The following is a 26128-nucleotide window of genomic DNA, read 5'->3' on the forward strand; positions in this document are numbered from 1 at the left end:
GAAGTGTTTATTTAGATTGATGTGATCTGTAAACAAATTGAAATATGTACCAAAAACACCCACAGGGGGTCACAGAGACATGCTGCGTACTTACTGACAAATATATCAACATAATGAAAATCACAGCTGGCACACAAACAGCTAAATGCTGTCAAGAAAAATACATTAAACTTGACTGGTTTGCTGGCGGGGGTATGAAGATTTTATTTTTATTGGGCTTTCTATAAATCTGGTGGTTTCAGAGGCAATTTTATATCAGCTTTACAGTTCAACACCTGAAGCACATTGCAACTTTTTTTGCTTTAATAAACACCATCAGACAGTACTTTTGGTTAAGAATTACAATCCCATTTGATTTGAAAGCAAAAAAGTTGCCACAGGAACGAGATAACCACAGCCGTCAGCTGTGGCTGGTTAGCTGATCCAAAAGAATGCAATGCTGAAACCTAGGTGTTGTTCTCACTAAATCTACCTTAAGCCTTTAAGCACCAAAGCATCCACCCACAGTGAGAAACATAAGGTGTGTGGAAGAATCAAAGAAGTTACATTTACACAGAGGGGACAATAGTAGCTTTATGACGATAATGCTTCCTAATATACGACAGAATTGTCAACTTTTTACTGTCTGCTATGTGTTCTCCTCATGGTAGTTTATAATTTCCAAGTTTCTTGTTGCAATAAAATGCAACAGTACGCCAAAACGGTAATGTTTGTTCTCACAGAGCCACAGCCCAGTTGCTGCTGGCTAATATGATATCATATGATATCAAGACATCCTGTTTCAAGTGATGTTTGTTAAAGAGGGGTAAACTCATACCCATCATGCAATACATCAAGTCAGCATGGTGCTGCATCAAATTAACTGCTTGCATTGCTTTGATTAATTGATGTTTTGAATGAGATAAGGGTTAAATGTTTTCAAAGTGATCACCGGAAACCAACATGAAGCTGAATTGAATTATTTTAGATGTGCAACCATTTCCATTAAAATATATGTGTGGCTGCTGACAACATCCCCCTACTAAGAGAAAAACTGTTTTGTTTCACAGGACCCATCAATGAACTTGGTGGAGTGGAAGATCAAAGGTTTGATAACTGTCAGTCTGTTTCAGTTATCAATTTGAAATGAAAATATATGAAATGTATATGAAAAATATCTGAAAGGAACCCAAAATCTAAATATACAAAGTCTGTAAAGATATAAAAGCATATAATCCACATTTGTGTCGCCTTGACTTAAGCTCTAACTTGGCCTGCTCCGCTTTATCACCTTCACATTACGCTTGCTGTCTTTGATCTCAGAGGGAAACATTGTTAGTGAAAGCCTCTGGAAAAGTCTGAGACAGAACAACTGTATTTCTGTTCCCCTGGGATACTGAGATTGAAAGCTTTGTACAGTTTGCCTGTGAAAACACGGTGAGTAACAGGAATGGCAGCTGAGAGGTTTTCATCAAGGCCCCACAGCTTTGAGAGTCCTCGGTGGTGTTTTACCATATTGCTTGGGGCAAAGTGACGCACCAGATAGTCTCACTTACGACACATGGACCAGACCACATTTGCGCTTGTGGAAAATTTATGAGCACTTCACAAACACTGGGTATGTAGGGCTTTCTGGTTGAGCTGCTATGCAACTCAAATCCATTTTCCCCCTACTGAGATAAAGCTGACTAGGAGAGGTAATGGAGTCAGGGTGGAGGTAAAAGTGGTTTTTAGGAATGGTCTCATTGCCATTGTTGCTGAACACTGGGATTGTCACCTGTATCAGTTCTGCTTTATTATTCCACGCTGGGAAGTTTCGAAATGTGACCTTTACCAAGATTCCATAGAGTTAAATGTTATTTTGTTCCTTCAACAATCTGAAAGGCGAGTTGTGATAGAGTTTTCCTCTTGGTTGTAGAATTCCATCATCACCTGCTATTGCCATTTATTGCAGTTTTCATTTTTATGGTAAGGACTAGGGCTGGGCGATTAATCGATAAAATCGATAAATCAAATTTTCCATTTCTGGAGATTAATTTTTTGAAAATCAGGATTTTTTTCCATAGTTAGTTAGCAGCAGACTTAGCCCTCCCTCCACACCAGAACGGTGTTTGTCTGACAGATTTTCATTAAAGTGACCCTTCACTCACGCCTGGGATTTAGCTGTGCGTATAACTGCACTGAAAATGCTGCTCTCTATGAGATGCAGAAATCAACTTAACCCACAAACCCTAGTTAAGAGACAACCTTCATCAGGGGAATTATTTCTGCAGTGGATCCTGTATGATAAGGATCCAGATGGAAAGAGATCACGGATGCATTGTGTCGCATATTTCAATGTAAGATATGAAGTCGTTTATATGGTGGAAGAGCTATGACATTATATGCTTTATTTTTGCTAGCATTCATCTATATAAACAAATGAATTTTTTTAATAAGTTTATTTATGTTTTGTAAAAGAAAAGGAAAAAAAATCGATTAAAATCGGAAATCGGATTTGGTTATAAAAAATCGGAGATTTTATTTTTAGGCCATATTGCCCAGCCCTAGTAAGGACACACATTATTCAAATATTACATTTTCAGAAACAGACCCAATATAACACTTTAGATAAAAGCATATATATTAGACATTCATAGGCCAAGATACTGAACAAGCTGTCATGTTTTATGTCAACATCACAGAAGCTGTGTCCCTTTTTCCCCATGCTCTGACAGCAGAAGGCTACAAAACTAAGTTATTAAGCTCAAACAAGCAAATATGAACCACATGCTTTGCAGAAAACTGAAAGTAAAAAAACTGAAACATAATTTAACAATCTACAGGAAACAAACTGAAACTAACTCAGTCAACCTGCTCAAACTGGACAGCATGGACTGTAATGAGTTTGGACTCTTGCCTAATGAAAAGCCCTAAAGAAAACGTCTGCAGAACTCAGTAGGTTTTGCTTGTTTGCTTCATATTAACAACTTTCATGGCTATTTTTACTTTGCTCTGAAGATTAGATCCCCCCTCTTCTGCCACACTGGAGCCTTGACTTAGCAGCACTAATTCAACCAGAATCTTGGCATCAGCTTTTTGAATGTGGGACTCTGCAATCACCCACTGAGAGGAAATCCTGCAGCTTGCACCACGAATGCCACTGCACCCTTCTGTTATCCAGGCCTCTGGTCTATAGCTATGTGGTGTCATTTGGCGAGATCCACTGAGTACACTGTAAAGGGCAATGATGATGTGCAACTGGGTGTAATATGTAATTAATAATGCACACATGCTCTGTCTGGACAACCAATATCTTACAGATGGCATAAGTGTGGTTGTTGGCTATTGTTTTCTGTACTGCTACACCTCTAAGTTCTCATCTTTCAAAATGACAGATGGCTTTAATAATTGTAAAAATATAAGAATGACTGAAGTCAGTGATAGAAAATATTTAGTAAACATGACCTCTGCTCTGATGTCCCAAATTAGATAGTTTCCATACAAAAAGGAGACTTGTGTCCTTCAGTTTTAATTTGGCTGGAAGAGAGAAGACAGAAATTCACATATTTCCCAAGATGGGGAAAATAAATAAATAAATGAATGAATGAAAAAACAAAACAACCAATAGAAATGGGCTTTTAACTCTAGTGAGACTATCTTCTGTCAAGATCAAAAGAGTAGAGTTAGAACTTTCTTGTGTCTTTTAACAAAATTGTGTCAACTGTCTTTTACGCAATGAGAGATGCTTCCAGTCTTTATATCTATTGCTTCATTGTTATTCTGGATAACAAGCACGTCAAGTGAATACTTGAAATCTGGGACATAAACAATTACTCTCCAAGCAGCGCGAATCTTCTGAAATGAAAAACAAAATAGGCTGCGTTGACAGTGGAAGACTAACCTGTGGGTTTACTGGAGGCTTGATGGGTATAAGCAAGAACTTGTCGTCTAAACTGTGAGCAATGTTGAGTGAAGCACGTTGAAACTCAGTTTTCTGCCCTCACTGCTTACTTGTCCTTCTCTGCCACCTCTGATCTCTGCTGTTGCCCTCTCCCCACGTCTTCTATAAAAAATATTGTAGCAGCACAATTTGAATCAACATGTTTTATGATCTTAAATTACTGAAGGTCTACATATTAATCTACTTTTTTTGGATGCTGTTTGCAATATGTGAGCCTGATGCTGCTGCGCATGGCATCTTTTTTAAGCTTCAGCTGCACAACAGGGGCAATAATCGGGTTTGATTGATGCTTTTCCAGCCTCAAAGCTTGTCATTATTCACCCTAGTTAAACCCTCAGAGAAGTTCTTTAAGCTCAAAGACTACAGAGGAGGGTGTTGGTTCTGTTAGAGCGTGATACGGATATGAGCAAGTCCGATCATTGAATTCTCAGGTTCAGGGGCAGTGAGGGCCTAATTTGCTGCAAGCAAACAAGCAGGAAGCAGAGGTCAGAGTGAGAGTTAAAACTAGCTTAAGGCCATCTCAATGCATAAAAATGTATTATTTTCTGAGTCATGATTTGTGAGGGGGCAAAAGGAGCCACAGAAGCCTCAGACATAAAGTTGTACTTGTGATTTGTTGCTTCATTTTTTTGCAGCTTAAAAGTGTAGCTTCCAGCTACAGTTTCCTCTTATAATATTGCCCCACCTTGACTGGCTTTACCTCAGTATGCCACAAATATACTTTCTTCATACATCCCAGACTGAAAAAAGTGTTTTTTCACAAATCCAATTTTTTTTCTTTTCCCTTCTGATACTTGTCTCCACAGAGCATATTGTTTCCCTGAGATCTGGACATCAGGGAATGAATTCTCTAGCAGGACATAGCAAGGAAAACAGGAGTTATAAAAGAAACACCAGCTTTAAGCTGACTGTTTCAGAGGTATTGGAAGTGATAGTAGGTAATACCATCCCAACACCAGTTTGAAACATACTGTGAGATTCCACCCCAAGCATATTATCTTGGCCACCGCCGTGTGACCCCCTTTGGGACCTGCAGGAATTTAGATGTGGAACAGGAAGAGACTCAGACTCTCATCTGCCCAGGCTTTAGTCGGCAACTCACACAAACACACATACAACAAATCAAACAAATCTGTAAACACAGAATACACAAAAACAAGAAAGCACACCTCTTTCTCTCATTCGCACCCAGCGGCATTGATCAGTGACAAGACGGAGTGTCTGTCAGCATCAAAGCGGCTATGTCCATCCTGACAGATGAGTTTGCTTCCTTCAGGGTGGGTGAAGTAATTCACTCTATCTAAAGTATACTTTGCTTTATCTAATTGGTCTGACCATCTTTTACAAGCAGGTCACTAGGATGTATTTATAGATAATGCCATGTAACTCCAGCGCTGACGGCAGCTACATATCATCTATATATGACACTTGTTACCATGCTAGCTGCTGGCAGGGTGTCCAAAAAAATGAAATGACACTGCAGCAAGAGGAAGATGAGAGGCAAATGGAGGGAGAGAGTAAATTTAAGATGCAGAGACAATGATACCAGAGGGTCAAATTATAATTATCATTGCATACATTAAGACTATGACTGTGACATATTCTGACGCTATGGTCTCACACGATGGGAATCTTATCTTTGCTTGCTTGAGGAAATAAAGAATTTTAAATGGCAGTTCAAAGTGCAAAGTCATATAACCCATTCTGTGGTTGAGCTTCACTGCTCTTCATTTCAGATTTATAGAGTGGGGAACCACTCTGAACAGTGTCTGCCATGAGCTCGCCGCTAATAAGAGAGACACATTCCCAGCATTCCAGCAATTCTGTGTGGTTTGGCTTTATGCCGTTGATATCTGGCACAGACATTTCTCTCTGTGTGACACCCTGGGGAGCTAAGCTTCCTCTGCAAGGCCTCCACTCAACAGGGGCTTTCAGGGCTGATGTTGCAGGTGAGAAATGTCCAAATTTAGCTGGTGAAGTTCACTGCATGTTCAGAAAATTAGAATTAAATGGGATTTAAATTGAAAACATGCCACAGTGACACCCAGCTTCCTTAAGAATCTCATCTCTGATGTGGTTTCTGTAAGTTTAATGCAAATGTAAATTAAGCGCTTAGGAACTGACTGGAGGCGTAGCTTAATAAACAACACATTGTAAAGCGAAGAAGTAGAAATGGTGACAGAAATCTCAACTCATGGGATGCATGAAAAATAAGCAGCCACCTGCAGAACTGGAGATATGATTCAGAACAAGAAATGTACTCTGGGTTAAAGGAAGGTGTATGTCCAAGTAATGAAAACTAAATGCACTGTCTCTTAATTATTGAAATGAAGCAAAGAACTAAAGGCAAAGAATGATTAGAAAAAAAGTTTTTTCCACTTGGGAGAATCAAAAAAACTCTTTAAAAGATTTTAAATTGTTCTACTAAACTGTTATTACAAGTCAAATAACATAACAAAATAATCCTTACATCTTAGATTCCATCTGGACATAGACACCATATCACCATATTTGGACTGTATAAGCATCACCTCAGACTATATGATGGGCTTTCTGTGGAGCTTCAGGGGACAGGGTGCGAGCTGCTGCTGTCACCACCACTGGCCACAAAGTATGGGTGATGTGTCCCGTTTTAGAAAGCCATAAAAGAATCCCTGCATGCTATTAAGCATGCATCACCGCCCTCCCTTCTCAATGGCTTTAAGAGTGGGACATTAGGACGCACCTATGTTAGCTTGTGTTCCCAACCTCTCTGTCACGTGAAATGAGCAAGCTCAACATCAGAGACACCCACGGCCTTTGTGAGTTCTCTTTCATCAGCTCTTGTGGTGAGTTAACTTAAATTAAAAGAAAAGGTAAACAAAATCTCCTGATTAGTAATACAAAACAAGCAACAAGCTTGAAGCTGTTGTTCACCAGCTTCTCAACCATTTCTGCGTTTTTAGCTTAGTAATGCAACTAGAGGAAAAAATCCTGAAATAATGACCCTCCAAGGAGAAAGCAGAAAACATTTGGGGCTTTTTCAAAGAAATTAATCAGATTGCCTGTCAACACCCTCCTGTTATTCATACTTTATTGCCTTATTTTACTTGCTCTTCTCTTCCAGGTCTCATAATTTTGTTCCAAGCCAACTGCTTTTTGTAGGCCCGGCCTTCACAGCTGACTCATTTTTCTCTGTCACCCTAATGGAACTGCTTGAATCTGCAGAAGGGTGGAGTCTTGTGGAAGGATAGGAAACATACTCTTCAGGTAAAAAAAAAAAAAACAAAAACGAACATTTATGAGACAATGTTTGAGCAAGTGTGATTGTAAAGCATACAGGCGAGATTAACTTAAGCAGCTATGCATATAGACTCTGAACTAATCATGCTGGGAAGTAGGTGGGGAAGATGTGTAACTGACAAAATTCGGTGATGAACATTATCAGTATGTTCTGCGAGCTGACAGTGACACAACAGAGTCCCAACAAAAGCTTAAAAATGTTCTCTCTCTTTTCATTTCTTTTTCTCTTTGACATTGTTGATCATTTTCCCTCAATGATTTATTCAAAGCCTTTTTATGGGTTTAATCCAAAATCTCATTCACAGCAGACTTTACTGTGGCCACTGTGGCACTGGTGAAGTTGGTGCAGCACCGTCAAATGTAGTTTTAAACATGTAAGAAAACTACCAAGAGATACTTGTATACACCATTGCTTTTAAAGTTTCCAGTGCATACACACTGTACAAAACAATTGAATGCATAATGTAAGCTGACTATTCCTCCAAAATCCTGAATGCTATGTACACACACACACACAGCTGAACACAGATTAAATATGTTTTACAAAATATCAATGTTAGTGTGGACTTGGCCTAAGCCTGCATCAAAACATCAAAACTAAAACCTGCTTTGCTCTGAAGGAAATGGCTGGCTCTTTAACTCTATAATTCTTGTTATATACACCAACTATTTGTTTATTTTTCTTTCTTTATTTTGGCTGAGTGAAGATGCAGCCATGTATTAAAAATAGTATGTGTGGTTTTGTAACTAAGGGTGAACCCTTACTTAGACTTTTATCTGTATTTTCCTGTTGAAATATTAAGTAAAGCAGTTATAAAACATTCAAGAGAATATTTAATATTGGAACAGAGAAAGCATTAAATGAAACTTGAAAAAGAAAATCATTACCTAAGCTAACATATTCAGCAATTATAGTCAAAGCATCCATTACAATTAAATCCAATTCACTCTTATACAATCAGAGTTGATTCAGTCATGAAACTGTTATCATAGTTCATTGAGTGCACTTCAGATAATATTAATCAATGCGCTATTTAAAGTTTGGAGTCTCTGTTGTTCTTATGCGAGTGAAGACGTGCCGTTCATCTCACACTGGAGTCATTAGTTCAAACTGAGCATCTTCCCAGTGGCGTCACGCTGTTCCTGCCTGGCAGCCTCACAGCAACATGCATAAGTCATCACAGAGACAGAGCACACAACAAGGAAATGTGTGCACAGGCACCAAAACTTGGCACAAAAGAAGACAACAGACACTGAATGAAAGTTCCTTTTGTTTACATGTGTTGACAAAAATACCACCCTTCAGCGTATGTGTGTGTACATAATGTAAATATTCAGAAGTTGGGTGCTGACATTCCAGATTCAGCACAAATATTCCTGTTATGCTACACTGTCCTGCCTATTGTCCCTGAACCACAAGGCCAAACAACTTTTGAGACAACCAGGCAGTTCTGACAAACTTATTAGATTAAGACAGCATTATGTTCAAAATGTCTACAAATCCAATCAAAATGATAAAATTTGATTTTTAAATAAAGTCCCATAATAATGTTCATACAGTGGATGTGTCATCAGTTTTCTCCAACAGTCCCTTGCCTCCCCTCATGTAAATGTGATCTGTGCTGCAGACTGTTGCAGATTAATACCAGGAAGTGCTTACTCATCAGATACTGCAGGAAAATAATGAGGCACTATATGAAAGGTTGGCACTGAAATGTTTGGAAACTATTGGACAATAACATCAGCCTAGCTAAAGAACTTTCTGCTGATGATTAATGTAAAAATCCTCTTATTTTGATGAGTGCTGCTGCCAAACCATCTTGCTATAACAATTCCAGTTTGTTTATGAGCTGAGATGCATTACAGCAGAAAATATCATTTATACACATAGAAAGCCACAACAAAACAAGTTCACAAAATCCAGTTTTTCGCAACACTGAATCCTGCATGGATGAATGCATTTAAGTATAGGTTTTAGGCAGAAGTCACAGAAATCCAAAGTTTCATTTAGCTGCTTTTTAGTTGAATCCTTTTCCTAAAGTGTCAAATGTGTCAGAGGCTCAGCTAAGGTTTGCTATGCTGTCAGTTTTTTTTACAGCTTTACCCTAAAATACAGTCTTGGATTGCCTGAATTCCACTTTTAAGCTTTGTAGCTAGAAAAGAAGAGTTGGCCATAAAGCAGATGAAAAAAAAGAGAGATGATCAGAGTATAGGCCTAAAACAATTAAACTAACATTTAGTGTTTTGATCATTAAAGATGAACTGATACTAACTGCAACTCAGTTTTAATATTAGAGATGTCATTACATTGGTACTCAGGCTCCTGGATTGAATAAAAAGTATTGTAAGAGTGGGTTGGGATAATTACAGTACTGACAAATACATGGTGGTCAGATCCTCCAGTGAAAGTTTAGCTTAGTGGCTTTTACCACAAATTGGTCTTAGTATGACTGGATCTCAGTCCATATTGACTCAACTGGTTCTATCAGACTAATAAGACAGTGAAAGTCCACAAAGGGCTTTAAAAGTTCTTAAAATCATTTCTAAAACCTACTGGGAGCTGATGCAAAGGGCTAAAACAGGAGCAATGTGCTCTCATTTCTTGGTTCTTGTTTAAAGTCTGGCAACTGAGTTCTGTACAATTTGGAGCTGATAAGTGGATTTTTGGTTGGAAAAAATAGAGGGATTGTTGCAGTAGTTGGGGTATTCGAGAGAAAAGTGAGTAGAATGCTTTCTGTTTCTTTCAAAGACAAAACAGAATGTATTTTAGAAATATATCTTAGCTGAAAAAGACACAACTGCTCAAGTTTTATGATGTCCTGCTAACACTCAAGTTTCTTTTATACCAAATGCCAAGGTGAAGTATAAGCATAATAAGGAAGAGATACACATTCCTTGCCATGGGAAAAACAAAATGAGGGAAGAAAAATATGTGGAGTACATGTTTCTCAGTAAAAGAAGTTTACTCTATGTTATGGAGAAAAAGCAACTTAATGCAGAGATTGCAGAAATGAATTCAATATATTCATTTTTACAAAGACAAGGAAAACTTCATCTGCCCATAGAAAAATATGTGTATATAACAGATAATGCTGTTAACGTCCATTTATGTTCCCTTACATACGTAAATTGGGACTTCCATTTCAAACGTCGTCATACTTCCATGCATCCTTACGTTGCCATGGTTGTTAAGTCAATTCTTCCACTAGTGGGCAGAATTCATTCCTGCCATCCAACGTCAGTTTCAGACACCGGCTGGCGGAAGTAATGCAACCATATAAAGTTGTTTCCAACTGTCCAACACACCCTGAACACTCACATTGACTTTCTTCAATAGCTTGCGCAAATTCTACAGTTGTTGTACTCGTCTTAAATCTTCTTCTGCATTTTTTACTTCCTGTTCCTCTCTTTCTTTCATGCTGGTCGCATGTCAGCTATTCTGCTCAGCACTGTCCCCACGATTTCCGGTGGCATTGCTCTGTTTTCCGTGTCAAGGGACAAATAGCTAAGCTCCATGAAAACGGACCAAATTGCATCCATAACCAACGCATTCATAACAAAGACGAGACAGACGAAACTGTCCGTCTTTCTACATTTAAGGCCCATTTATGTTCGATGCAGAAGACTGATAGAGCCTTTTACAGCTGTAGAGTCTAGTACAGCTGACCTAGTTCAGTAATTCAAAGGGATTGTTCACGTAGCAATAAATATCAGTATTATGCTGTAGAATATCATTGACCCTGCAAAACAAGTAAAGCCTGCAATCAGAAGAGTAAAATGTTGGATACACTGACTGAATGGATAAGTAGATACACTAATTTCAAGCTTAAACACAAAGCTGGTATTTTGTGAACCTGCTGACAGTCAGGCTTTGAAAGCATTCCATGTTCTTTCTGTATAATTAGTGCATGTACGATGCAGTTGCTGCAAAAGATTCGATATGTTTTGGTTCATTGCCCGATAATGTGTACGATGGACTACTGTGACACATAAGGCCGAGGCCTGCTTATGTGCATAGTGAGATATAGGTTTTTTCTCTTACAGTAAACCTACTGATGCATATTTCCTGAAAGGCAAAGCACGTAGGCAGGGAAATGGTGCACAGAGCCACTAAAAGCTTTCTACTACATCTTGCCGATTCTGCCAGATTGAGTAAGTATGCTCAGTCTCATGCTCTTCGGCAGGCAGAGCCATGATTTCTGATGCCACATACACTCAGCCTCCAGTCATTCCTCACGTTTAAAATTATAGCATCTGCTCGGATACACATGCACACCATTCCACCCCACCTCACCCCACACACACACACACTCACACACACCTGTAACTGCTGCTCAGAGGTTCACATTTTTGATGGCAGTCATACAAACACACTGGAGGGCTGTGAATCTCTTAGCAGCATTATGCTGCTGCAGTGTGAGTGGGTTTGTGGGTGACCGAGGGCGGAAAGGAGTGGTGTTAAAACAAGACAGACTGGCCGAGGGCCAGATGAGGGAGCGGGAGGAGAGACAAAAACAGAATGACAAAGAAAGCAGGTGGGAAGGATGATGTCTGTCTGTCTATATGCAAAAACAGAGAAAGTGGAAGAAACATGGTGACAGTGATGGATATAGTGTGTGTGCGATGGATGGTGTGTGTGCAGGAAAGTAATACAAAATATGTGAGTTTATTATAAATAAAGAGTTGAGAAAGCATACATTTAGCTTGAGTACTTGACAATTCAGTTTTTAATTTCCTCATCAAATCATTACTGTCAGTTACAATGAACTTTGAAAATACAAGTCAAATATGCCTGCAGGTTTGGATGTGATAAAAATGCATGAATTTGCATGTGCATACATGTATAAGGTAGACTCTGAATTTTGGCAAAAGTGGGTGTAAATACAGCTGGAGTGGAGTCAGCAGGAGGAGCAGATATGAAGCACCTGATGCAGTGCAAGTTAGACAGTGCCTTAAGGAGCTTAGGTGGGGGAACAATGCATAAAATGCGAAGGGTGAGAGGGGGAGGAATAAAGAAAACAGTGGGACTAAAAGGAAATGGGGCTGGAAGGGCTAAAGGAAATGAAGGAAAGAAAGGAAAAGGGTGGAGAGGTGATGAGAGAATGAGGAAGGGTTAGTGTCAGTACGCTGTACTTCATCAGCAAGAATTAATCTAATAATCACTTAAAAGTGTTTTGCAATCTTTTTCACTTTTTATAAATGCAATGATAGAAGGATGGTACTGCTGTTGACGCAGTTGCAGGCAGTTAAAGGTGCGGGATCCTTAACTTTATCTCTGGGTGTCACTTTTGCCATTAGCTTTCCACCATGTCAGCTCATAAGCCCTTGATCCCAAACACATTTGAAACACTCAGCAGCCTGAGAGTGAGTAAAGTAAGACACATCAATATGGCTGAAAAGAGTAAGAAGCCACCATTTCTCCATCGTTCATTTTTTCTTTATTTTTGTTTCCATGGGGCTAAACCTCCAACACCACTCATAATGTGTAAAAACAAAATTTTACATGACAGCTATCACTATTTAATTAGCTAAATATGTTACCCCTGGATGGTCTGGAGGGTTGTAAATGGTAGGAGGAAGAATAAAGCTTCACTCAGTTGCATGCCAGTTAAAGATATACACTGTTTCTGTGGTGCCTTTTGTGTGTTCATTGCTACATGTAGCTTGTATCTATAGAGTTACAATTACACTAAAACTGGAGAGAAATACTAGCAGAATTTAATTTATTCCTTAATATAAAAATGGAATATTAAATGTGTCCACTAATGGAAATGTCTACATGCTAAAAAATAGAAAAAAATAAATCAATGCAGTGCCTGTGTTTCCATTTGCAGTGAAAGAATTTTTTTTTTATGAATTACCATAAGACTGGGCTGGAATGTAACATTTCTTTGGACATGTGATTGAATTTTCCATTTAAAAAATATGCCAAAAATGCTTGTGGAGGATGTTAATTATGATTCTGGAAATACAACTCAGGCTAGCCAAATGTGGCTCTTCTGTTAAACTCCACACAGCTAAAGCACATTTCATCTTCTTGATTTTGTCTACTCAGCCTCTGAAAAAAAACTGTGAGGATGTCCCTGAAATGACACTTTAATGAACCTGCAGTCAACACCTATAAAGCAGCAGTGATGAGATATTCACTTCTCTACAAGAGAGTGTTACTCTACAAGGAGTCACTACTGTACATCTGATTGTGGGAAAGCAACTGCAGTCTTTTAAGCAAATCAAAGTAAAATACTATTACTCAGATCTGCCAATCACAAGTTACCAATTTCTACACCACTGAGTAAAGTGCTCTGCTTAGCAGCTGCCTGGAGGAATAAGTCACCTCCCTGCAGTTTCAGCCGTCTTTAACACAGCTCATCCACCCTTCTTGCTTAAGGAAAGCTTACCTTTTCCCTGAAATGTGAGTAAATCATAGTGACAGTATAGCTCCCAGGGAACACAGCAAACAGAGGAGATAATGTGAAAGATGATGGAGAAGTCAGAGCTTAAACAAGGTGAGGGTGGGGTCAAACAGGCAACTGATTAATATTATTTAGTGATACTAACAAATGGCCTGCTCATAAAGCTGATGGGGGCATTGCAGTGGGCTGTTTGATAACAAGATTTGTTATTTGTAATTAAAAACTTAAGCTAGAATTTTTCAGAGAATATGAGACCCTAAAGGGAAAAAGAGGAAAAGGAGAGAGAGCGTCTGAGAAAGAAGGAGATTATAAGTTAGCTGCGACTGCCGCTGGTAAGTTAACTGGAGCTTGGAAAGGAGTTATTCTCTTCCTAGATTTAGAGCATTTTCAAAATTAAAGAAGTTCAAAGCTTTAGTTGGGCAACATTCAAAAGAAGCACAGCCAGCCATGAAGTGGAGAAGAGAGACGAGGGGCAGCAAACAACTTGCAGTAAACCTTTCATAGCACAAAGACAAAAAGGTGGTGACAATAAGAACTTAGGGTGACAGGCATAGAAGAAATGCTATTTTTTTTTTTTTTTGTCAGTATATGATTAATGATGGAGAATCATGCATTGTTGACATATTCCAACACCCACATTTTTGTAGTGTGGCCAGAGTACACATTTCTCACCAAAACAACATCAATGTACCATGGGAGCTGAAGACATCAATGGAATTTTTCTAATTTTGATGACAGGAAATTCATTATATGTATATATAGATATACTGTTTGTTTGAAGAACACTGCGTTTAGAAGTGTAGGTAATTTAAATAATGTTGTGTAATGTTATTTGTGGCTTTTCAGCACAGAGTTCAAATCACAAAGTACAGCATTTGTAACTTTTATAATTTCAGAGCAAGAGTCATCACCTAAGCAGAAATCGCTACCTCAAAAATCAGTAACATGAACACATAGACTGTAATCATCCCTGTCATGCTTTTCTCTGGTGCACTAATTTTATTTAGTTTATGAAATTGCTGTATGAGAGCAGATCCACACACTGGCTGGACTCCACATATCTATAGAAAACATGCAGCGCGGCTTATAGTATAGCTCATGTCCTGTATGATAAGATATGCTAATCTTATTCAGCCCCTGCTTGTACTGTAAATTTGAATCTGTATGATATTGCAATTAATGTTATGAACATTGCTCTGTTCATAGTTGTATTGCTTTGCAATCTTTTATTACATTGTTCACTTGGTTAGGTCTCTCTTGAAATGTCCTATAGATTAGATTTGAAGCTTATAAAACGGACACAAAAAAGAATGGCACACATATGGTATGTGTACATATGCTCAAACACACACTCAAGATAAAAGTTTTCAGGCTAGCCGGTGCCAGTTCACTGCTTTAGGTCTTTAATGGTGGAATTAGCTCTAGCTTGTGCCTTTCTCTGTTGTTTTTCACCCTGATTCAGCAGTCCCGGTCTTTACGCAGAGCCTCTGAAAGCTCAGTAGCCACAGGGAATGCCAGCTCATCGACTATTATAATGATGGCCCTCCCTATTGGTCTCTGTCTCTCTCTGCCATGCTCAACATACCAATTGTCTCCTATTCTCTGTTTGTGCCTTTCTGTCCTTCTTGCTCAACAAAGGATTTTATGTGTGATGGGTCTTTGTGGTGCTGAAAGTTCACAGTCAACAGAAGTGTGAATTCACAAAGCAGGAGCAGATAGATTAAAGATTTACAGTTTCTGATTCTTATGAATGTTACATGTAATGATTGCGGAGGAGTGAAAAATGTTAAGATTTACAGAAAATTAAGATTTTTCTTTCTGTTTAAAAAAGTTAGTTGAAAACTATTGACTTACCGTACTTCACAGACACAAAAAGTAAAATATTATAAAATAAGTGCACTGAGGATGATGACCTTATTGCAACCTTTGTTGTGGAAAACTGTCAGGGACCTCTTGGCCACCAGAGAGAAATTAATCTATTCTAAAATAATTTGTAAAACATCCTTACTTGTAATATCATCGTGCAAACTACTAATCTTAACTAAACTGTTTGTTTGTGTGAGTGTTTGTGAAGAAATTCACTTGCTGAATTGGTCTTAAATGTGTGTGAATGTGAGGGATGAACTTAAAAAAAGACATTTTGTCATTCTATGAGATACTTTTCCAGCTCTATTTGAAATTCCATAATATTGCCATTTACAATATTGTGTGATCACAAAATCTTTGACAAGCATGGCCTGCTAATCATCAGCAGAGGGCATCTCAGTGTGCATTGTCAGGAGGATGGCTCAGAATGTCTTAGACAAGCTAGCTAGTCTGTTTCTTGTGATAGCTATTGCCAGTGGAAGTGAAGAGGAAATTTTTGCCTTTATTGTTTTCTATATTAATTTTTAATGAGAAGTCAGAAGTAGTTGCCAAAGAAGACCCATATTGGAGCTGAATTTAGCGCAAAAAAAAAAAAAAAAAAAAAAAAAAATCTAAGCTTTTTTGGAGCATTTCAACTAACTATGGAATGGTACTCGGCTAAAGTGCTTTCCAGCTGTGATTGTGTGCTATCCACCAGAGCTCGACTGACATGGATTCTTTTAGGTCGATGCAGATTTAAATATTTGGCAGAAAAAAATTCCGATAACCGATTTCATTAATTAAAGAAAATACATATGAATAAAATAGCTTTTATTTCAAATTTGCATTGTAAATTTTTCTTTCTATGGAGCGTGCATTAATATAGCTACCAGTCGTACTGATAAATTTAACTTTGGATTTAGGCCACAGGTGTATGCTTTATATAAGCAATATAATGAGTGAAGTTACTGGCAAAACATTATGCAGCCCTCTGACGCCTTTTAACGTTAAATCCCATTTTCTCTACTCCATTATTTTCTTTGCCATGAAGTCATGACTCATGAACCAAAATAAAAGCCAAACTCCTTTCTCAGATCAAAACACGTAATCTTCGACAAATTTGCATTTTAAACATAAAATGGTTACAAATAATCTGGCACTTATGTTACTCCACAACAACACAGTGAGTTGCTGAACAGCCTGAGTCACATTCTAGCATTTTCTAACAAAATAAAAATAAACGCGGTAGGATATCATGACACTTGCTGAAGACAGAGAGTAATATTGATCATTTTCCCGTCCTCTTTGCGTTCACATTGCTTAAATGCGTCACAACACGTAGCTGATGGAGTGATGAATGCTCATACTATACTCTCAAATATTTTGTACACTTAACGTTATTTCTGTTCAATTACTGGTTTTTAAGTTGTTAGCTAACGCTATGCTAAGTTGGCATAACCCCAGTGTGGTTATTTCTAACATAAACAGACAGGGAGTAACTTAAGCTACTTTAGCAACGCAACGTAACTGTAAAGCATGACCTGAAACTGGAGACATGTTGAGTCATTCTTAATTTTACAATATCGTTAATAACGTATAGTCAAGCTCCGCTCTGCCCACCCCTGTAGTGTTGCCTGGCTGTAGCTACTGCTGTAGTTACTGACAGCGATGAGGACTGAGGATTAAATGGAGTCAGAGCTCCATCTAATGTAAAAACAGTGCAACAACATCATTCTGCATGGCTCCTGACACTTTACAGCATTTACTATTTATTAGAAATTGAGAATATATCACCATTTAATGGGCAAAACTCTGGCTGATAATGATTATTTTGAAAAGGGGTATAATCGGTCGATTAATCGGCCGGCCAATCAATTGGTCGGGCTCTACTATCAACTGCTGAAACATCCAGGGACACAGATGGGAAAAATTATGCTAGATCTGATTAATTAGCCATGTTCCAGGTCATAATACATATTTACCTTAAACCTACGACTTTTTCCCAAACCAATTTTAGCACTGGCTTGGCTTACATGCGTGTTCTCATACTGCACCAACTTATCTATAATTAGTGTGATGTGCAGTATCCTGAAAGCACCACGCCCATCACTTGTTCAGTATTTGCCACACCTGGGAATATTTAAGGGGCAGACAAAGAGTTTGGGTATACAGGCCAAACACAAGCCAGGGGAGGTATGTTTGGCAGTTTTTTAAATGAAGTTTTTAAGAGCATTGTATGTTTTCCTTTTTTTAAAGAATGTTAAAGAGACTGAAACCGCTCACTCTTTTCTTTTGGTAGCCAGCCAGCAATGAGGTACAGATTTCATTGTGAGCAGCTAAAGGAGAAGGGTTTTAAACCAGTCATACCTTGCTGCATGGAAATCTGCTCAGCAATAGATAAAAGGGATGTTCTCCTCGCTACCATATTTGTTCTTTTTTATTATTTATTTATTTATTTTAAAAAAGAAGAGTTATATAAAACTTTTTTCTTGTTTTAGGCCAGTGCTGTTTTGCCATATTGCACAATTTTGATGCTTTCCAGTTCCTTGTTTTTAATGGTTTTATCTTTGTAGAGGACAAATAGAGGCCTAGATATCTTGCTTTACGCTGTGGTTTGGTGTACTCTAGTAATTTAACTGAGAGCATTTTAACTAGATTTTTTTTTTTTTTTTTAAATAAACCTGCCCACAATGTAAATCCACCCTTTGGTCTTTATTTCATATCCAGTCTTTTTTATTGTAACCAGGTTGGTTGAATTGTGGTTACTTTTGTGCGTCTGACTTACTTCTTTAACTCTACCTGTTGTCAGGATTCTGCCCCTCAGTGATCATCAAACGTGTGCGATTAATTTTTGCTTTACTCTCAACTGCACTCTCAGACAGCAGCTTTAATTTCTACAAGCTGGATTGGTCTTTTTGTTGTTAGAAAACTACATAGGGAGTTATATATTGGGAGTAGTGGTTCGCTACCGATGCTTTGCAAAATAAAGAATAATCAAGAACTAACCTTGAGCTTGTCAAAGCGTTCAGTAAGTGAGGACACCTGGTGCTCCCTGTGGCGGCCCACCAGCTTGCAGAGGGCACAGATGAGCTGGTCGTCCACCAAGCAGTACATGTTGACCTTCTCATTTTCATGCTCCAGGCAGGTCAGTCCACGGATGTGAGTGTCTGGTACGGGCTCCACCAGGCGATGGCTGGTAAAGGGCTTCTTGTTAGGGTGTGTTGCACGCAGGCAGCGGTCACAGTATGATACCTCACATGTAACACATGTCTTGACAGCCTCCCGTGGTGGATCCTGCTCACAGAACTGGCAGCTGATACGTGGATCCATTTTTGCAACAACAGCTGGGCTGTGGTTTGCGTTGGTGTGGTTGGTATGGTTGGAGTGGTTGGCGTGGTTAATGTGGTTGGCGTGCTGGTGGGAGTGGCTGGAAGTGGCTGGGCTGCCACGAGCACTTCCTCCACTTGTCCCACCGCCGCCAATCGTTCCAGCTAATGTACCGCTAATGGTGGCGGTGTAGGGCCGCTGCGGCTGCAGGCGCCGGCTCTCAGTGGGGGAATTAGGGCCGCTAAGGGAGGCCTTCTGAAAGCGGTCAATGATGTTCTGCAGCGTCACATTGCGCTTAAGGCCCTCCAGGCCCCGGTGATTCAGCGTGATGACGTAACGACAGGTGGGGCACTGAAAGGCGGAGATTGACTCAAGGGGTTTACTGGTGGAGCAGTGAGACACCAGAATGCGGTGAGCACAGTTGAAGCACAGGCTGTGGGCACAGGGCAAGAGCAGGGGATCTTCAAACAACTCCAGACAGATTGGGCACGTCAGCTCAGACTCCAGTGTTTCCATCTTCAGTTAAACCAATCTAAAGGTGACATCAAATCCCACGGAAGCTGGTCAGTTACCTACGAGAAAATATAAAGATAGATATTTACAGTAAACAGGCTTCCAATAAACACATTCTCATCACTTTTCCACTTCTGACTTTTACTTAATCAGCAGTGAGATAATGACTGCAGGTAATCTGACTGGTGTGTGCAGATTTAGCAAAAGCATTTCTAACATAGAGATTATCTTGTGCTGTTATAGATGAGCTGTTCAGCCTGCATTACTGTGGGCCTGGCCCCATTTGTTAAAGCCTGTAACACGTGATTCTTCTTGCGGGGTTGTATGAAAAGAAATGACCAAACCAACAGGGAGGAAAAAAAAAGAGGTTGGCAGAATGTTAGCAAAGAAGCAAAAAATCAATGCAGTGAGAAAATAGCTGAGAAATGGAGAGACAGATGCCTGCCAGCAGTGGACATAGAAACCTGTGCCAAAGAAACTTTACCTATTTATAACACTGTAACATCTTACATTTTTTTTTATAATAAAATCACCTTAATTTTTTGTTAGCATAAATACTTAGCTACATGCAACTTTCAATTTTCAAAGAATGATCCCAGCAGTAGTTTCCAGCAGGTTGGTGGAAAACAGAGCCAACGTATTACAAGAAAATTGATTTCAGGTCCTCTCCCTCATTCTCCAAGACCTCCAAATCTCAGCACACTGCAGCCTGCATATCAAGCTGTCCTACCTTCGAGGTGGCCTTAAAAATCACTGACATGTGAAATCACTTCTAACCCCCACCCCCTTTACTCCCAGCCTGCTGATTTAGTGGCATAGGTGAGCAGTTTGCAAGGGGAGGGAGGGGCTGCTATTTTTCAAGCAGACTCCATGAAGCTGCAGAAATAAACCAGGCAGTAGACAGTGACAATTTCATTGCTTCTGAAAGACTGCTCTTTTCTCCCTCAAGCAGTATTTACTGATCACTTGGTGTAAGTTCTTATAATTAATAAGGGCACTAAAAACATTTTATGAGGGCAGGCCTGCAAATAAACAGACAAATGGCAATCTTGGATCAGCTACTTGTTTCAGTGATTTAAGTCACGCATGTTATGTATTGTCCATTATGCAAGTAAAATGGGTAAGTGTGGTGGCCATAATCAGTTAAGCCTGAGTCTGAATAGATAATAAAATTCACAGCTTGTTGTCAAACCATCTGCATTGTCTTCATTATCAGTTTTGTTTCCTATGCTAATGAGTGACGAATTTCCCAAGGCCTTCTGTGCTCCATTCATAATTATTTTAATGTGCAGTAACACTCTTCTTTCTTTATAGCATGCATTCTACAGAACTACAATAAGAATTTGCAACCACACAATCTCTGGAACTAGCAAAGAAACAGCTGAAGACAGGCCCACATAAAGACAGAAACAGAGCTCAAAGCCTTTAGTTAATTTGCACAAACTGAAGTCCTCTCCCTTGTGCAGTACCAGAAACAACGCCTCGACACTGAGTTTTGTTCAAAGCGAACATGATTTGTGTTTGGCAAAGGCACTTAACTGAGGAGAGCAGTTATATGCATGCAAGTGCTTCACAGCAAAATTCATTATCAGGGAAATAAGTAAATAGCTACCCTCAGTAAACCACACAGATATTACACTGATAAAATGGAAAGAGCATTGTGCTTGTTTGGAAATAAGTCTGTGTGTGTTTGAGGTGGCATATATTGTAGGTATTTATCTTTGAGTAAGTGATGCATGCATGTGCACACACACACACACACAATACCCTCCTCTGACATTCACTTTGTCTAGCGCTTTATGTAGCTTTTCTCAAACAGCCTGTCTGTGTTTGGCATAAAGAGAGTGAAAGTCCAGCTGAAAGCTACCACTGAGCGAGCCAGCGTTAGGTTCAGCTTCATCACACAGACAATAGCTCTAATTTATCTGCACTGTATCAGACAGCTGATAACCAGAAGCAGACGAACGGAACTAACCAGAGAAACTGGATTTGGAGGAGGGCAATGTGAAGACAACTTTCAGGACCTGTTGACTTTCAAAACTTTAACTCCCTCACACTACAGTTTGTTAACTCGATGTACAAATGAGATGCAATTTATCAAACAAACCCCTGAGCCTTTGCACTACTGTTAAGCTGTAACTTTTATTTGAATCTTTTAAAAAAACAAAAATACTTTCTACGTGAACACTGTGTTAGATAATTCACAGATATCACATTTTTATGTTTGGCTTGGCTCGAGCTGATAAAGAGCATTGTATGTCATTGTGAACCTCATGCTAAAGGTATTTGCAACAAACATTACTAAAATTCAAGATAAAAACTCTTATTTTCTAAAACGTATACCTCTCTGTTTATCAGTATGGACAAATGACAATAAGAAAAAGCTCAAGTCAGATAAATCCAAGAAATTTTTATGTGGCTGTAAACCCGACAATATAACAGAATGGAGTGCAGGACCACTGTGCTGTATGTTTATCATCCAATTCAAGTGCTGACTGAAACAGCATAGTCCCGTCTTTCCTCACTACAGAAGTCTACGTTGCTGCTTATCCTGATGCTAATGTGACATGTCTAACTGAGCATGGTGTTATAATTAACACCAAGCTTTAATCCACCATCAGCAGGCCCATTAAACTTTAGCCATGCCACTCTGGGGAAAACGTCAACTAAGACGGGAGCTGAATCACTAGCTTCCTGGTACAGGTGTTTGTTTTGCAGACAGGCAGCATGTTCATCCACACTTAAACAAAACCATAAGAAGACATAGCAAGTGCTTCACATTTACAAGCACAGATTCTGTATTTGTCATAGTTGCTTATCATCTGCCATTCCTATGATGGTGAAGCAACCCATCTGTAGGGAGAGCGGCTTTGGCTGGTGCTTAAAAACTGTACATACCAAGTCCAACACAAACCTAAAAAGACAAAAAGCTGTAAAGATCTACTGTTTGGCTCATCACCATAGCAAGAATATTTTGTTCTGGCTCTGAGCTTTAAGTGAACTTGATGGAGATTCATTGAAGAAACCTGAGATAAATTTCCTTTGGTGCACACTTACACATGCCCAGACTAAACTTTTACCTCTTTATCAGGGTGTGTTTGTGCACAGTATTTGTCTCTAAGGTTTATGAGTCACTTAGATTCAGTCAGCATGAATTCCTGTTGACCATTTATATGAAACAACCTTGGGGAATGGTCCAAAATAGAAAATATGTCACGCTTTTTTTGTCACTTCTTAATTTTGCAAACACGGAAACAGTAAAAGAGGCTATTTATCCGAAAGCATACAGTAACATTCCCCTGGGTGTATGTCTGTGTGTATACGAATTCACATTGTTGATGCATACATCAGTGTAGGGCAGCAACATCTGTGGAACAAAGATGATTTTCCTTGTGTAAACAATCCACTGGTAAAAACCAAACTGCTCCCCAGTGAGCTGTAATCACACAGCTCCAGAGCCAAAATGGGAGCTTGATGGACACTTGACAATGAAGCAGTAAAAATCAAAACAAAGTACCACGCCTTAACTTTTGGGGCAAAAATACAATGAAGCAATAATGCTTCCATTTATATAGAGTATTGTCAAAAGCACAAACTCTGAAATCCCTCCATTAATTGTTAACAATGTTCTCATCCAAAACATTCAATGTCTTTATTTTATGAAACATATTAAATTCCATACATTCTTTAAGGTTGTATAATATCTAGATAAAATTCATGCACACATTTATTCATTGCACCTTTGAGACCTTCTGAAGATGAAAGTGTTTTGAACATGTACCACCACCATGTAAAGTGTTTAAATGACATGCTTATACAACAGAAAGAGAGAGTTCCTTCTCTACAGACAAGTCCTACCTCAGGTGGTGATGACACCCCTGCTTGTGCTGCCAGAACCATATCTGATGTGAAACATTGTTGGTGTGTAAACCAAACTAAACACAGACCAAAAAGTAACAATATTTCTTTTGGTTAAAAAAAAAGTGCCACTTTTCTTTTCTGTACCAAAAGAATCATATCTTTGTAGGTCATCATACAATCTTATTTAGTGTGATATTTGTGGGGTGCCAACACGTAATGCAGTGTTAAAGTGGCATTGCAAATGTAATGATGTCTGGGAGACTGAGTTACATAATGCGAATACTTAGTCTTTTCTCACGTGGCAGGAAACCAGTCCTATGGTAATTTATTAAGAGCATTTACCTTTAAAAGATGGAAGGAGAAGTAGAAACTGAGATTAAAGTTAGACCTCTGTTGAACAGATGAAGAGAAACAGAATGAAAGGTTATTTGAAGGGAAAGGCACACTAAGTTAAATTATATGGGTATCAAGATGGAATTATTAATACATCCCCATCTTTACATGCATTTCCAACAAATATGTTTGCAGATGCACCAACGCACTCATCCAAACATACATCCTGAGATGCTCTTTGAGCCCATTCTAAAGACTCCAGTACCAGATACCTTCATCGGTTTAAACTGGCTCAGTCTAAACACTGTGACAGTCTGCAGTGAATCCTCTCTTTTTATTGTCAGACTGACAGTGTACATATCAGCCCCGATCCTACAGACCTCCACACAATCCCTCCATCTGTATTCATGCTACTCCCTACAAGTGTAACTTGAATCCTTCCATCTCACTGGAGGCTGTCAATCACAGGTTTATCACAGTAGAGGAAGAGAAGCAGAAAATCACATAGCTGAGTGTAAAGGCTCCAGATAGCAAGATGACGGTAAACAACTTCATCAGGGGGTTTGTTGGACGTCCTTCTGCAGGGGCTGTGGAAAGTACACCCTGAGACACTGCCATTTTTTTTACTATCAGATGTTGATGCTAAGAAAAATTCATGTTTATAGGTTAACCTATGCTAGGCCATTGAATGACAGTAACATTATCATACATCAGAGTCTATAATAAATATAGTTTATTATATTATAAATTTAAAAGAGCTCTTAATAAAATAACACATGCAGCGGATCAGGAAACACAAGCACATTTTATGTGGAAGTCTTATCAAGTGGCATGACGCATAAATGTCTCACCTCCAGTTTGAAATCACCTAATAAGACACTATGAAACAACAGATTTATCATTAGGCAGCCTCTGTTCCTCCACTGCACCTTTATTCCTTACATCATTTCACTTGCATCTTTGCTCGTAGTCGCTAAGACACAATTGGGGGTAAATAGAGGATATGATAGGATAATGAAAAATGCCCTGTAGATGTACTGGAAAACTGAGTCAAAACAAATGTAAATCCTTTCTTGGAGCATGCCATGGATCTTGTGAATCTCTCTACCTTAGGCTGTGTCTTAGGAAAACCAGAATGTGGTTGAATGTTGTCTAATCCTTCTCTTTGTTTGACTTTTTAGCTACAGAATATTATTCATTTAGTGGAGTTAATTTAGTCACAGTAAGGAATGCCATTTCACCACTTTACTGTCATATCACTATATCTCATGTTCCAGAAACAGGTGAGAAATAACACATGCAATAGTCTGCAATGCACTGTAAGATTATTTATGTCTTTATTTAACAGGCTGATGATTATTTCCTCTAATGAGGTGACATAATGTACAATATAATCTAAGAACAGAGTCTGTCTTTTTGTTTTCCTATTTCACAACGTTGCTAGGAAAAGCTAACTAGCTGCTGTATGTACTGTAACTTATTTTTACCAGATAGACATGTGACTGATGAAATATAAAGCTTAGTAAATGCAGCAGTGCTAACTAGATTTTACTGGTATTTCAGTTGAGGTGACAAATGATGCATTTATGCTTTAACCCTATTATGGAGGACTACAATAGTTTTCTATCAGCTAATTCTCCAGGTTAAATGAAGACACATGCTGTTTAACTGACAAACCTGCAGTCTGTGACCTCAATATGCTGCAGGCTTGTTGTTATGCAAAGCCGATTTCACCAAAATATCCAACCCAGCTAAAGGTTAAAGATGCTACAAATATATTTAAAGCTTTCTTGGCAAGTTTGTACAACAGCAAGACATGTTTAATTAAAAACCTTGTTCGAAAAGCAGTTTCACAAGACAGGGGAATTGTAACACAGCACAGCAAGACAGTGGTTTGATTTCTTTTTTTATTTTGCTCCTGAAAGCAGCTCTCTCATTAAAACAAGGAGGTTCCATTCATTACTTTATGGGGTTAACCAAACATTACAGCTGAAGCCAGCATTCGTCTCCACAGAGAATGGCTGGCCTGTTCCTGTAATGTTGAACCACCTTCACATATTTTGGGGAACTGCAGTAAATAATCATGGGTACACACATTAAGTGACTAATAAAAACAGCCTAGCACAGCACAACTATGAATGCTTTCAGCAAACATAACCCTCAAGCCCTTCCTGTGGCATTTAACCTAATCACTTCTGCTGACCATTTAAACCAAAAAGAAACAAGACATTGTGTGAGTGGAATCACTGGAATTCAGTAGCATTAGTCTGAAATGCTGGCATTTTACAGGGTAATTAATTTTAAGCAGCTGGGTTTAAAAATACCCACAAGTATAAGGCATGTCAGGACCAGGCATTACAGAGTTTTGCCAAGCATCAAGAAGCTGTGATCATTCACGGTTCTGTAAAAAGGAAATTAGGCAGCTGCAAAAGAGCTCTCCAGCTGACCAGAATATGCCAAAAATTCTACATATGATTACATAAGTGGGATCAAAGTACATTAAAATTGCCATGTGTCTCAATGCAGCTAAGAAAGCACATGCGAAAGTGAAAAGCCCATGTTTCTTTGGTCACCACCTCCATCCTTAATGTTTTCCTTCATATTTTCTCTCCTCTTTCTCTACTCTCACTCT

The 26128-nt window shown here is 38.9% G+C and overlaps 1 protein-coding gene across 4 annotated transcripts in view; it reads right to left on the minus strand.

Annotated features, from left to right (window-relative positions):
- mid2 (midline 2) overlaps nucleotides 1-26128 on the minus strand; it is a 156188-nt gene that overhangs the window by 58249 nt on the left and 71811 nt on the right. For all 4 annotated transcript variants that reach the window (XM_041990595.1, XM_041990596.1, XM_041990594.1 and 1 more), the window contains one exon: nucleotides 18469-19361. In XM_041990595.1, the coding sequence (XP_041846529.1) occupies nucleotides 18469-19305 (837 nt within the window). In that variant the 5' untranslated portion in view covers nucleotides 19306-19361. The remainder of the gene's footprint in view (nucleotides 1-18468; nucleotides 19362-26128) is intronic.

The sequence above is a fragment of the Melanotaenia boesemani genome, chromosome 7 (genome assembly GCF_017639745.1).
Source record: "Melanotaenia boesemani isolate fMelBoe1 chromosome 7, fMelBoe1.pri, whole genome shotgun sequence".
NCBI classification, from domain to species: domain Eukaryota; kingdom Metazoa; phylum Chordata; class Actinopteri; order Atheriniformes; family Melanotaeniidae; genus Melanotaenia; species Melanotaenia boesemani.